The sequence below is a fragment of the Podarcis vaucheri genome (assembly GCF_965113315.1).
Source record: "Podarcis vaucheri genome assembly, chromosome: 10".
In the NCBI taxonomy this organism is placed as follows: domain Eukaryota; kingdom Metazoa; phylum Chordata; class Lepidosauria; order Squamata; family Lacertidae; genus Podarcis; species Podarcis vaucheri.
The window spans coordinates 70,312,305-70,326,057 of NC_138748.1; the positions used below are offsets into that span (position 1 = coordinate 70,312,305).

General features: G+C 49.1%; 1 protein-coding gene across 2 annotated transcripts in view; it reads right to left on the bottom strand.

The window, feature by feature from the left end:
- Nucleotides 1-6,976: 6,976 nt before the first annotated feature.
- The window catches only part of AHCYL2 (adenosylhomocysteinase like 2), a 102,289-nt gene continuing 95,512 nt past the window's right edge, over nt 6,977-13,753 (bottom strand). For both annotated transcript variants that reach the window (XM_082238969.1, XM_082238970.1), the window contains 5 exons: nt 11,986-12,084; nt 11,334-11,402; nt 9,248-9,326; nt 8,196-8,316; nt 6,977-7,149 (listed from right to left, as the gene is read on the bottom strand). In XM_082238969.1, the coding sequence (XP_082095095.1) occupies nt 7,143-7,149; nt 8,196-8,316; nt 9,248-9,326; nt 11,334-11,402; nt 11,986-12,084 (375 nt within the window). In that variant the 3' untranslated portion in view covers nt 6,977-7,142. The remainder of the gene's footprint in view (nt 7,150-8,195; nt 8,317-9,247; nt 9,327-11,333; nt 11,403-11,985; nt 12,085-13,753) is intronic.

Below are 13,753 nucleotides of genomic sequence, written 5' to 3' on the forward strand. Positions count from 1 at the left end.
TGGAAAAGACCCTGATGTTGGGAAAGATGGAGGGCACAAGGAGAAGGGGACGACAGAAGACGAGATGGTGGGACAGTGTTCTTGAAGCGACCAGCATGAGTTTGACCAAACTGCGGGAGGCAGTGGAAGAGAGGAGTGCCTGGCGTGCTCTGGTCCAGGGGGTCACGAAGAGTTGGACACGACTAAACGACTAGACAACAACGAGAATGTAATGCAAATGATGTACCGCTGGTACTTAACACCTATCAAGCTAGCAAAGATATATAGAATGAGCAGTGAAGTATGTTGGAAATGTAAAGTGAAAGATGGAGATTTTTTCCACATGTGGTGGACATGTGAGAAAATGAAACAATTTTGGGATATGATTTATAACAAGCTGAAAAAGTTATTTAAATATACCTTCCCAAAAAAACCTAGAAGCCTTTTTGCTAGCCTTGATAGGTGAAGAAATAGGAAAAGTAGACCAGAGATTACTCATGTATGTCACGAAGGCTGCTAGAATTTTGTAGCCCAGAAATGGAAGACACAGGAATTACCAACATTGGAGGAGCGGCAGACAAAAATGGTAGAATATGCGGAATTAGCAAAACTGACTTACAGGATTCGTAACCAAGTGAAAACAAAGTTCAGAAGAGAGTGGAGAAAATTTGGGGAATATATAAGTAATAATTGCAGAAGTTTAAAGACTGTAGCAGGATTAAAATACAGTGGTGCCCCGCAAGACGAACGCCTCGCGAGATGAAAAACTCGCAAAACGAAAGGTTTTTCCGTTTTCGAGTTGCTTCCCAAGACGAATTCCCCTATGGGCTTGCTTCGCAAAACGAAGCTTGCCCCGCAAGCTCCGGGGATAGCGGGAAGTGCAGCGCGTCTTCCCCGCTGTCCCCGGACCTCTTTTGAAGCAAGGGGCGGCGGGGAGAAGATCGCTTCTCCCCGTTGCCAGCCCCGCAAGCTCCTGGGATAGCGGGAAGCGCAGGGCGTCTTCCCCGCTGTCCCCGGACCTCTTTTGAAGCAAGGGGCGGCGGGGAGAAGATCACTTCTCCCCGTTGCCAGCCCCGCAAGCTCTGGGGACAGAGGGGAAGGCGCAGCGCCTTCCCCTCTCTCCCCGGACCCCTTTTGAACCAAGGGGCGGCAAGGGGGAGAAGTGATCTTCTCCTCTCCGCCCCTTGCTTCAAAAGAGGGGACAGAGCGGCGCTTCCCCTCTCTCCCCGGACCCCTTTTGAACCAAGGGGCGGCAAGGGGGAGAAGTGATCTTCTCCTCTCCGCCCCTTGCTTCAAAAGAGGGGACAGAGCGGCGCTTCCCCTCTGTCCCTGGACGGTCTCCATAGGAACACATTGATTGATTTTCAATGCATTCCTATGGGAAACCGTGCTTCGCAAGACGAAAAACTCGCAAGAAGAAAAAACTTGCGGAACGAATTAATTTCGTCTTGCGAGGCACCACTGTAAATCTAACGATGTGGATGGGATGTTATTAAGAAACTGCGGAAAGAAAAGTGGAAACTAAAAACCTGTTGAAGGGAGGGAGGGAAGTCCGCACTCGGCAGACCGATGAAAAAATAAGGTATTATGGAACCTTATTGTATTTGTTTTGTTTGTTTGACTTATGTTAAAGAAAACTCAATAAAAATGCATAATATTTTTTTTAAAAGGAGATATCTGAAGATGGCTCTCATATCTCCTCTGTTTTCCAGGCTAAACGTACCCAGCTCCTTCAACCATTCCTCATCAGGCTTGCTTTCCAGGCCCTTGATTGGCTGCCCTCCTCTGCACACCTTCCAGCTTCTTGATATCCTCTTTTAAATTGTGGTGCCCAGAACTGGACACCGTATTCCAGGTGTGGTCTGACCAAGGAGCAGTAATATAGATCTCTTCCCTTGATCTGCACACCGGACCTCTGTTTGTACAGCTTCTCCATCAGGGGAAGCAAGAGGCATGATTACACTTCAAGGACAATTCCCCCTTGGGCAAAAGAACAGGAGGTGGTGGTGCAGGATCTGTGAGGGGCGTGGCCTGGAGAAAGGGGGCGTGGCCTGGAGAAAGGGGCGTGGCCAGCAGAGCGCCCCCGGCAGCTTGAGAAGAGGCTTACAGGGCCCCCATTCTGTTTCTCACCCCCAACACAAAGCTTGACAGAAGCCTTAAGCGGAGCTGACGAGAGATGGAAAAAGGTTTCAAGTCGCCATCGACCCGCAGCCTCTCTTCACTAGGGAAGCCGCAAAGCGTTGAGCAAACCTCAGCCGGCCTCCGTGCTGAATTATTCAAACCTCTTCCATTACTTACCCAGATAAGTGGGCTGCAGCGAGAGATGAACTGATGCCACAGCTTATTAAAACTTTGCTGACTCCGAGGACATGTAAAGACTGACCCTCTTTGTTGTTCTTGGCGGGCGCTGCCTCTTCCAGCGCTGCAAGATGGGAGAAGGTCGCGCAGGTTTCTTAAGCTTTTTCACAGATGCAGGTGATGCCGCTAAGCGGAGGTGGGGAACCAGCAGCCCTTCGGATGCCCTTGGAGCAGGTGTGATAAGCTTGCAGCAGACCTTTTCTAAGGGCAATTTGCACACACGGAGGAGCAATAAGCCTACAAGGCTTTGCTCACAGGCACAATTAAGATTGGTTCCAGCAATCAGGATTTGGAAAGAGGGAGGAATCCCGCGCAGCTCAAGAGCCAAAACATTCCCCACTCCCATAACACAGGGACATTCAATAACAATAACAATAACAATAAATTTATTCATACCCCACCCATCTGGCTGGGCTTCCCCAGCCACTCTGGGCGGCTTCCAACAAAGTATTAAAATACAGTGGTCCGTTAAACGTTAAAAGCTTCCCTAAACAGGGCTGCCTTCAGATGTCTTCTAAAAGTCTGGTAGTTGTTTTTCTCTTTGACATCTGATGGGAGGGCTCTCCACAGGGTGGGTGCCACCACTGAGAAGGCCCTCTGCCTGGTTCCCTGTAACTTGGCTTCTCGCAGTGAGGGAACCGCCAGAAGGCCCTCGGCGCTGGACCTCAGTGTCCGGGTAGAACGATGGGGGTGGAGACGCTCCTTCAGGTATACAGGACCGAGGCCGTTTAGGGCTTTCAAGGTCAGCACCAACACTTTGAATTGTGCTTGGAAACATAGTGGGAGCCAATGTGGGTCTTTCAGAACCAGTGTTATGTGGTCTCGGCGGATGCTCCCAGTCGCCAGTCTAGCTGCCGCGTTCTGGATTAGTTGTAGTTTCCGGGTCACCTTCAAAGGTAGCCCCACGTAGAGCGCATTGCAGTAGTGCAAGCGGGAGAAAGCTAGAGCATGCACCACTCTGGCGAGACAGTTTGCGAAACTGTGAAACTATTCCCACCCCCCACTACCCCAGGGTGGGTTCAGAATCAAAGGTGGACACAGGGTGTGATTCTGCAATTGTTTTGCAACATTCAACACATGCACAACGCTGCTTCCTTTTCCTTCATTCTCACCTAACTGCCTGGGGCGCCTCAATTTCCTTTGCATTGGGACTTGGGAGGCCTCCCTCATTTCTGTCTCAATTGTCACAGGGAACCAGGCACACTGCCAAAAACTTTTGAAAGACTCATTTGGATTTTACAATATTTTATTTATTTTTGAGATTACAGAGTCCTTATTGCTGATCTAATACAATCACTCAGACATTAATATTTAAAACATCCTTTTTCGAAAATATTATAATCTCATAAGTTTTTTTTAATTTTTAAACTTCCTTATTAGAGAATTATGACATGATATTTGTTTTCCTGGTTTCAGATATTCGGATCGCAATTCGCCGCTTTTCCTTATGATGCGTTTTTGTTTTGCTGGTGTCTCCTACCTGTCTTTTTTAAATAGTCTTTGAAATGTTACGTTAGAAAATAAAACATTTATTACACTTGCTTAAGATTTAGAGATGATCACAGAAGTATGGCGATTCCAGACTGATTGGGAAATGCTGAGCAAGCAAAATAGCTTTACAGACAAATAAAAAAATAAAACGAAAATAAGCAGAACACAGAGGAAGATTTTTTTTTTTTCAGAGGAGATAAAACCCTTTCTGTGGGACATTTCTGTTTGTTCCCTCCCGCCATTCTCTACATCAAAGATAAAAATGATTTAGAGCGAACAAATTTACAAATGAGGACAGCACCATCACACGCTCTTGCTAGTGACAGACCCTGAACAGGTGACCCCCTTCTCCCCACCCGACTGCACCCACCCCTTTCAAGTCACACACTTTGGGGGTCACATGGCAGAATGGATGTCTCTTGCTGGAGAAGTGGGAGGGTATATCATGCCTGGTAGCCGAGACACTGGGTGGGTGAGAGGGACTTGGACAGACTCTAGGAGAATCGGTCTGCCTGACAACTGGAGCCATATTTCTTGTAGCGGGTTCAACGCTGCTCCATCTAAGAGGACAAGACAGGCCTTGCCAGACTAAGTCAAGGACCTGGGCATTTGGGGGGCAGCAAACAAAGGTGGCCTTGGGCTTCATGATATTCCAAAGTCCACGTGGAAGAGCATTCAACTCTAGTCAGGAGAAGCAGGGCGGTGAATTCACACAGCCATTTCCCCCACTGCAGAGCACAGAACCGGGCCCTTCCACCATCCTCTATGCAGAAGTGAATGCAGCCCCCAGTGTGAGATGGTGGCCTGGATCCTCAATCTTTCCCAATTTCCTTGTCACTTGCTCCCCAAGTGTCCTGGGGGTCTGGGCAGGCAGAATGTCCCTGGCAGTTCCTCCTCAAGGACTCAGGCACCACACATACCAGACAGATGGAAGTCGAGCAGGTGCAAACTATACTCAAGAGAAGCAAAAAAATGTGTTTTGTTTCTTGAAAAGTTAAGAACGGACCCAGTTTGTATTAAAAGCAACAAAACTGCCCAACAGCCCCTTCCTATATAGGTCATCACTGGTATCACAAAACGCACGACCAGATTTTTAAGAAATGGTGAAGAATTGCACAGTCAAACTCTTCACATAGCCATGCCCTCCAGAAACATCACAGTCGGACTAACCTTTGCTACTGAAAACATGAAGGATGTACAGAGACTGGGCAGATTTCCACAGAAAGCCAGACAGGCCCCCACAACTAGTTCTGCAACTCTCTGCACCCCATTTTCTCTTTTCTTCCCCTCCGCTCCCCCCCCCCCGGCAAAAGCTTAAATTAAATTAAATTAAATTAACAAAAGCTTTGCTCCTTGCTCTGCCCCACCTTCTCCTGACTCCACCGGAAGACTTTTTCTTTTTCCATTTTCAAGCTATCTCCTGCCAGGAAATTTGCTCTGCTGTTGCTCTGACACACTCAGGTAGCAGATCAGATGCACAAGCTAAGTTCTTTCAGCAAAAGGTAAGCCATCCCTGAATGCAGGTCTTTCGTGATCCCATCCGAAGGTGGGATTCATTCCCTCTTTCCTGGTGAAATGAATAAAATGTATTCAAATGGGTATGGGTCCCTGGCTGCAACTGTGCCAATTTGGAGTGTTAATAATCGTAGAAAAAGATAAAAATCTATGGCTGCAGTGCCAGAATAATACCAGCATGGAGAGACACAAAAGGAAAAAACAACTGCAAGAGGAATATTGGTCTGGATGCAGCCTGCGGTTGTCTTGCCTGAATCTGAGGACACCAGAAGTGCCTGGATCCTGGATTACCCCAAAGCCAGTATCCTGTTTCCACCAGATGCCCCAGTGAGAAGCGCCCAGGCAGGACCTGAGAGCAGCTGTGCTCTTTTCATAGGACACCATGAAGCCTGGGGCAGTTCAATGGAAAGGCAAAATCAGTTTGGGTGGGGTTTCCCTTTAGAGCAGAATCGGGACACGACGGGAACGGCCCAGCAGGAGAATCCCTGCACAAGGCACTTTCAAAATGGATCGCGGGAGACGTGCAAGGCCAAGGAAGCCAAGGCTCATCCATTTCAATGTGCCCTGCCCAGGAAATGTTTCCACTGGCTCAGGCGCAGCATCACCGACAAATTCACCCCTGGTTCGCTTCACGCTAACAGAACCTGCTCTGCTCCTGCGAACAACTGGAAAGCAGATTTGAGTTTGTGCAAACGAATGGCCAGGTCACATTTGCATGATGTTGACGGCGCCTGTTTAAAAAGCAACAGCTGCCCTACCGGGGGTGGGAGAGACTTGGACGTTTCCTAAAACCAAATAGAGGTGGATCTCAAAGTCTATTCTCAGCAAGGACTACAATCCCTTGGCACAGAGAGGAGGACTGTGGGACGAGAAGTTCTGCTGCCCTGTTCCGCAGGGGCTGACACAAGTTGCTTGGCTGCTTAGCGTCAGGAGGAGCACGTAATGCCCCAACACCACAAGTCCTGCAAGAATGAAGCTTTGGTAGGCATAGAGAGGGAGGGAGCTCGTCGCGACTTGCATATAAAACTGCAAGGCTATTGCAGAAGCACAACAATGATCTTATGCAAAAAAGGGTGCCTGCTCCACAGACCCCAGCAAGGTAGGTATTGGGGGGGGGGGGAGAGAGGAGGGGGCAACATTTGCCTGGCCTGCTCTCCAGAAGCTGCCCCTCCCCTTTGCACAAGCAGCTAAATTCAGAACACGGTTTCCCCCGCAATGAGGTTGCAAGTGTCTTAGCAGCATGTGGAGCGGACTTGTGAGGCTTCCACGTTAAAGCAAATCTGCAGCCGCTTTCCCAACTGCCATGGCAAAAACACAAGAGAAAGAGAGAGAGAGAGAAGCGAAGGAAACTTGGGAGTGATGGCTCCCCGCTCTCTCAAGCCCATCCAACTTTGGCTGCTCTCTTCCAGCCCCCTTTGTTAATTTGTACACTGGATTAGACATAACAGTGATAACAAGATTGCTTGAAGCTGACATAATCTGCGGTAAAATTCATTTGGCCAGACAATCTCTCTCCTTCCCCCAGCCCCCAACTACAGCTTTCCACTCCCCAACCCCCCAAAAAACCACCCCCCAAAGTCCATCATCTCACAGTCCCATGGCAGTTTAAAAAACACCATTGGCAGAGGCCGCATTTACAGTATTCTAGTTTAATAAATAAATAACCTAACACACTGTGTACTACGGCAGCAAGCCTGGTTCTATGTTCAGAAGCTTGTACTGGTTTGTCCTGCACGGTAGCCGAGAGAGGTCTTGAGGTTTTTGCTCCTCCTCTTCCTTCCAGCTACAGCCACAGGAAATTAATACCTGTTTTAAAAAATAAATTACAAAACAACTGGATTATAACCCCAAAGCATTCACTTTCTCTTTCCTTCAAGAGATGGGGGTGGGGTGGGGGTTGAGGAGAAAGGGCTGCTGTGCAATGCTCTTATAATTTGCTCTCGTAACATCTGAGCTCTTTTCTCATCTCCTAATTCCCGCTGCACTCTAAATCAGAACAAACACTTTCGGATGAGTGTAGGAGGTTTCTCCCTGTAGGTAAGTGAATGCATTTCATTCAATTAAACTGCGCTAGTAAAGCGATTGCACGTTCTTGGGAGCAGGAAGTTGCAGTGAAGCCCACCAAACTCCAATTACGTTCCTCTTGGGACACAGGCTTCTATCCTCACCCCAAACAAGGAGACGGCTCTGGAAGCTACTGAATTCTTGGATCTGGCAGAATCAGGGGTGCAATAAATGAGGGACTCAGCTGTCTTTACAGTGGTACCTCAGGTTAAGTACTTAATTCGTTCTGGAGGTCTCTTCTTAAACCTGAAACTGTTCTTAACCTGAGGTACCACCTTAGGTAATGGGGCCTCCTGCTGCTGCCACGCCACCAGAGCACGATTTCTGTTCTCATCCTGAAGCAAAGTTCTTAACCCGAGGTACTACTTCTGGGTTAGCAGGGTCTGTAACCCAAAGTGTTTGTAACCTGAGGCGTTTGTAACCCGAGGTACCACTGTACTGTTAAAACTAGGCTTTTGTAGCTGGGGGGGGGCATTGCTCGCTGGACCTAGTTTTGTTTCCTTCATGCTGCTAAGTGACTGCAAACTGTAATCTTTAACTGTAGACTGAGTCTATAATCTTCAGACAAAATGCCTGCCATAACGGAGGATCTGGTACGTGCTCACACTGACATGAGCTGGAGAAATATAAAGGCCTCATTGTGCCTTTATGGTCTCCTCGCTACCTGCCCTACAGCACAGACTCTGAAACAACCCTCAGATCTTCAGCATATAGGACATTATATGGGGGCAGGGGTGGGGTGGGGGAGGTTTCCTGATTTATATTTTATTTTAACAAAAGGGAAGTACCTGTAGTAGTTTGGTTTGAAAGGCCCGTGTTTATTTAGACCCAAGTATTTCGCTTGCTCATCCGAAAGCTCCGTCAGGTGTGCGTCGAATGTTGGGAGATGAAGACTTGCCACATACTCATCTGAAAAGGGAAAAGCAGCCCTGGTTAAGTCCGTGTGGCTGCAGAAGAGACCCCAAACACCCCACAATGCAAGTGGGCGGGATGGAAACAGGAAGTTCAGCAGCAACAAAACAAAACAAAACCCAAAACACTCAGGACTGCCTCTGCAGTTACCATAATCAGAAAAGCAACGAAGAGAAAATGGACCCCTCATTCCTAGATGGCTGGGATGAGGGATATGGCTGGGACTTTTTAGATGCGAGAAATGATAGAGGAGCTGAAAGGCCACAGGCTCCCTATCCCTGACCCAATAGCAGTGGACTCGTAATCTGGTGAACCGGGTTCACTTCCCCGCCCCTCCACATGCGGCTGCTGGGTGACCTTGGGGTAGTCACCCTTCTCTGAAGTCTCTCAGGAGAAAGGGAAAGGAAATCGACCTTTAAAGCCCTAAATGGCCTCGGCCCAGTAGACCTGAGGAGCGTCTCCACCCCCATCATTCTGCCCGGACACTGAGGTCCAGCGCCAAGGGCCTTCTGGCGGTTCCCTCCCTGCAAGAAGCAAAGCTACAGGGAACCAAGCAGAGGGCCTTCTCGGTAGTGGCGCCCACCCTGTGGAACGGCCTCCCACCAGATGTCAAAGAGATAAACAAACACCTGACATTCAGAAGACATTTGAAGGCAGCCCTGTTCAGGGAAGTTTTTAATGTGTGACATTTTAATGTATTTTTAATCTTTGTTGGAAGCCGCCCAGAATGGCTGGGGAAACTCAGCCAGATGGGCGGGGTATAAAGAATAAATTATCATCATCATCATCATCATCATTTCCCCAGGAGCCTTGGGGATGCAGCAGCAGCAAGAGCAGCCGGGAACAAGTCCCGGTGCTAACCTGCCACCTGCAGGAAGCAGGTAAGAAGGAGGGTACCTTAGGGTGGGGTGTGATGGCTGAAGCTTACCCATTTTTTTAGGGAGCAGGTAGACGTCCTGCTTGTAGCGTCCTTCCGGGGCGTTGTAGAGCTCTATCAAGGCCAGAGCCTGGCAAACAAACGAGAAGAGAGACCAGGTTAAGCTGGATCTCTGGCCACAGAACAGATCTACCCAACAGTGGCTGCTCAAGTCGAGCGGATCACCTGGTGGAGAGAACAAGAAGGGACCAGAAACGCCACCAGCCCAGGATTCTATTCCATGGCAGCTCACCAGCACCAAACTGTTTCCATTCCTGATCCTTCCCTGCACAGGAGCCAACTCTTAGGGGGCAAGGTCCCTTCGCCCCCCAATAAAATATATGAGGGGGTTGGGCCCCTCCCAAAGTTGATGAGCATCGTCATGCAAATGGTGTGTGCCTGTGCTGTCTTTTGATCAAATAGGTGGGGTAGGGCTTACGTGCGCCCCCCCCCCCAATATTTTATTCAAATTGGCACCCCTGCTTCCCATAAGATGGACATTGAAGGACAGGAGTCAGGGGAAGAAGGCACTTCAACTGTTTCACACAAAGCCAGCCAGATCACAGGTTATAATCAGGAAGGATGGCCCAGTGCTAAAACGAGCAGCTGTTCTGACTGGGGGTGAATGAGGCATCTCATGTTCGCTCCAGACACAGCTATCAGCTAAACACACTGAATACGAAAGGAATCCAACCTCTGATTTCTCACCCCAAGGAATTTTGCTGGGTCACAGATCTGCTCCACTCTGTATCATCTTGAACTGCGGGAGTCCTCGATAGCCCAGTGCAAGGGAACAGGGTGGGTGGGGGCAGAGCGTGGATATTTCAAAATGCAGGGGGGGGGTGTGGAACAGCAAGACCCCTTGTCTAGAATGAGTCACAACTGAGGAATGGCAACAGAACTCCTGAAATACCCTTTGAAGGGGTTCTTCTATGACCTAGCACTGTATACTCACTTAAACATTCTGAAAGTATCAATGACTTCCCTTCTTCTCTTTCATTTTGCATACTATAAATCCCTGCATATTTTACATAAACCAAACCATTCGGTATTCCATTATGTGTGAATTCAGTTTTTTGCTCCTGAAGGTGTGAGGCAGGGATGGGGAACCTGGGCTTCTACATATGTTGTGGGGCTCAAACTCCCATCACCTGTGATCTCTGGCCACGCTTGCTATGAGACCATGGGTAGGCAAACTAAGGCCTGGGGGCTGGATCCGGCCCAATCGCCTTCTAAATCCGGCCCACGGACGGTCCGGGAATCAGTGTGTTTTTACATGAGTAGCATGTGCCCTTTTATTTAAAATGCATCTCTGGGTTATTTGCAGGGCCTGCCTGGTGTTTTTACATGAATAGAATGTGTGCTTTTATTTAAAATGCATCTCTGGGTTATTCGTTCATTTCCCTCTCCAATATATAGTCCGGCCCCCCACAAGGTCTGAAGGACAGTTGACCGGCCCCCTGCTGAAAAAGTTTGCTGACCCCAGTATGAGACCCTCATGCAAGGCACCCTCATTGCCCTTCCCCCTTGAATTGCAGGAGTTGAGGGGTGCAAAACACAAAGCTGTTGTTTGGGCTGCCTTTCTGGGTGCCTAACACACACTGAGAAGGACATCTGACCTTTTTCGGGGAAAACCTGTGTCACCATTATGAAAAAAGAACTGAAATAAACGGCCTCTTGGCTGATCCAGTATGTTAGTTTATTGAATAAAGGTAAAGGGACCTCTGATCATTAGGTCCAGTCGTGGCCGACTCTGGGGTTGAGGTGCTCATCTCGCTTTACTGGCCGAGGGAGCCGGCATACAGCTTCCGGGTCATGTAGCCAGCATGACTAAGCCGCTTCTGGCGAACCAGAGCAGCGCATGGAAACGTCGCTTACCTTCCTGCCGGAGAGGTACCTATTTATCTACTTGCACTCTGATGTGCTTTCGAACTGCTAGGTTGGCAGGAGCAGGGACCGAACAACGGGAGCTCACCCTGTTGCGGGGATTCAAACCGCCAACCTTCTGATCGGCAAGTCCTAGGCTCTGTGGTTTAACCCACAGCGCCACCTGCGTCCCCATTAGTTTATTGAATACTGCCCCGCAAATCCCACTCACCTGGGTAGTCGCTGTTATTGACAGCACAAAGGTTGGAACTGTGGAGCAGCTCAGGTTCAGCAAGCGCCCCTGAAAGACAAAAACGCATCATTCCTGCATCCAGCGCTGGCTTCTCCACGGGCAGACGGCTCCTCACCTGCAGGGGCTGCCATCAATTCAGCTCCACCGCCAAACAGCAACAGGAGGAAGTAGCAGGAGCCCCCTCAGAAGGAAGTGAACTTGGACGGCTCTGTCTTTGACTCAGCAAGGCTGTTAGCTCTTGGGAGAAGCTTCTAGAGCAGCGGTTCTCAACCTGTGGGTCCCCCAGATGTTGTTGGACTACAACTCCCATCATCCCTGAGCCCTGGCCTTGCTAGCTAGGGGTGATGGGAGTTGTAGTCCAACAACATCTGGGGACCCACAGGTTGAGAAAGGTTAGCCAAGATGAAGGAGGAGCTCATCTTCTGAACCACCAATGTTCACACAGGGAGCTCCCAGCACCCACCCAGCTGCTTTTGTATATGACACCCAGCCTTCTTCACCAGCACAGTGCCCCTCCAGATGTTTAGGACGACAAGATGTGCAGTCCAAAACATCTGGTGGGCACAATTATACAGCAAAGCTATTCCACCCTGTTTGGAAGGCCTCCTGGGTTCCACAGCGACTCCCTTACCTCTGCCAGCAACACTATCCTCTTCCCGTCAGGCCAAATCACATGGTCTACCTGAGACCTCACCCGCTCCCATGTCAGCTCCGGGGTACGCAAGCTGGCCTGGAAGACAACGTTCGAAAAGTCTGAAGTAGAAAGGGCCTTCAGAGTCAGCAGAAATGGTCACTGCACAAAGTCTCACTGCACGGAGTAACTTGTCGTCGGCTGAGCGAGATCTAAGGTCTGCAGGGGGTGGGCACTGCAGGACAACGCACGCCTTACACTTCGATGGCCCCGATTCACCAATTCAGCACCGCCAGAGGCAGGAAGTAAGAACTGCTTTGCTGAATCTGACCACGGATTTGTCCAGTGCAGCCTCCCCTTTCTTCATCTTTAAAGCAACTGCTCTTGTGGCAACAGATCCCGTAAAACAGTTAGTGAAAAGCTACCTTCAGCCTGCCTGTCTTGAAACTCCTGGCACTGAGCTTCATGGGACGACCTGTGTCATTCTAGCATTGTGAGGGGATAGAAAAAAGTCCCGGACTTTCTCCATCCCATACTTACGTCTACAAGTCTCTGTTATTACCCCTCTCTTAATCACCTTTGCTCTAGAGAATCCAAATGATTTTACATAAATGAATTGTGACTCACTATTGAATTATGTTGTGGTCAGTGTCATGAATTGTTAGGAGCTGATTACTGAAATTACTCTGAAGTTTTTTTCATCATCATCATCATCATTAATTTACCCAATTGTTATGTCTTTATAAAACCCCAATTGTTATGTCACACTGATATCCACCGTGAATCCACTCTGGAGTGCAGAAATGGCAGGAAATGGGTATATAATGGGTATATACTTGACTTATAATGGGTATATACTTGACTTATACAGTGGTGCCCCGGGTTAACTACTTAATTCGTTCCAGAAGTCCGTTCTTAACCTGAAACTGTTCTTAACCTGAAGCACCACTTTAGCTAATGGGGCCTCCTGCTGTGCCACCGGAGCACGATTTCTGTTCTCAACCTGAAGCAAAGTTCTTAACCCGAGGTAATATTTCTGGGTTAGCAGAGTCTGTAACCTGAAGCGTATGTAACCTGAGGTACCACTGTAACGGGTATATACTTGACTTTCGGGGGGGGGCAGGCAGTGGGGAAAAACCAGCCCAGAAAAAGGGCACTCCACCCCACTTTTCTGCAACATTTCTGAATGCAAGCCAGCAGCGCAGGCCAGTCCCCCGCCAGCAGTGAGATTGGACTGATGGAAAGAGCGCTTCAGTGGGTGTGTCTGGGGCAACAATATTTTGGGAAGCGCCCATTAGAAAACCAAACCGTGATTCCAGGCGTTGCAGTGGACTGCAGTTGCTGTGGTGTGGTGAAATGCTGTAAGGGCAAGTGAGGCAGGAAAATGTCGCCTACAATCCTGTCCCCTAAATTAGAGAGGTGCATGGGCACATCCCGACTCTGAAAAGGACAATGACAAAACCAGGGGCCTGCTTGTCAGAGGGCTCCGATTACCCAGCTCCTCCGCTGACACTGACACACAGAGAGGCCTGGGCTGAAGGAACGTCAGTGTTTAGCAGCTGTTTACTGCAGGGGTTGCTTAGCAGCTAAATACAAGCTTGCATGCCAGCAGATGTCCTGACAGATGAGTGAGCGAGCTCCACTGCTTATCTCCCTGCCCTCCCGCCCAAAAAAACTTGGACAAGGCTGGTGTTTGCCTGGTTCCAAAAGAACAAATGTCAGCCCTCCCTATTGTGCTGTTTTGGAAAGCTGGGGGGGGGGGAGCTGT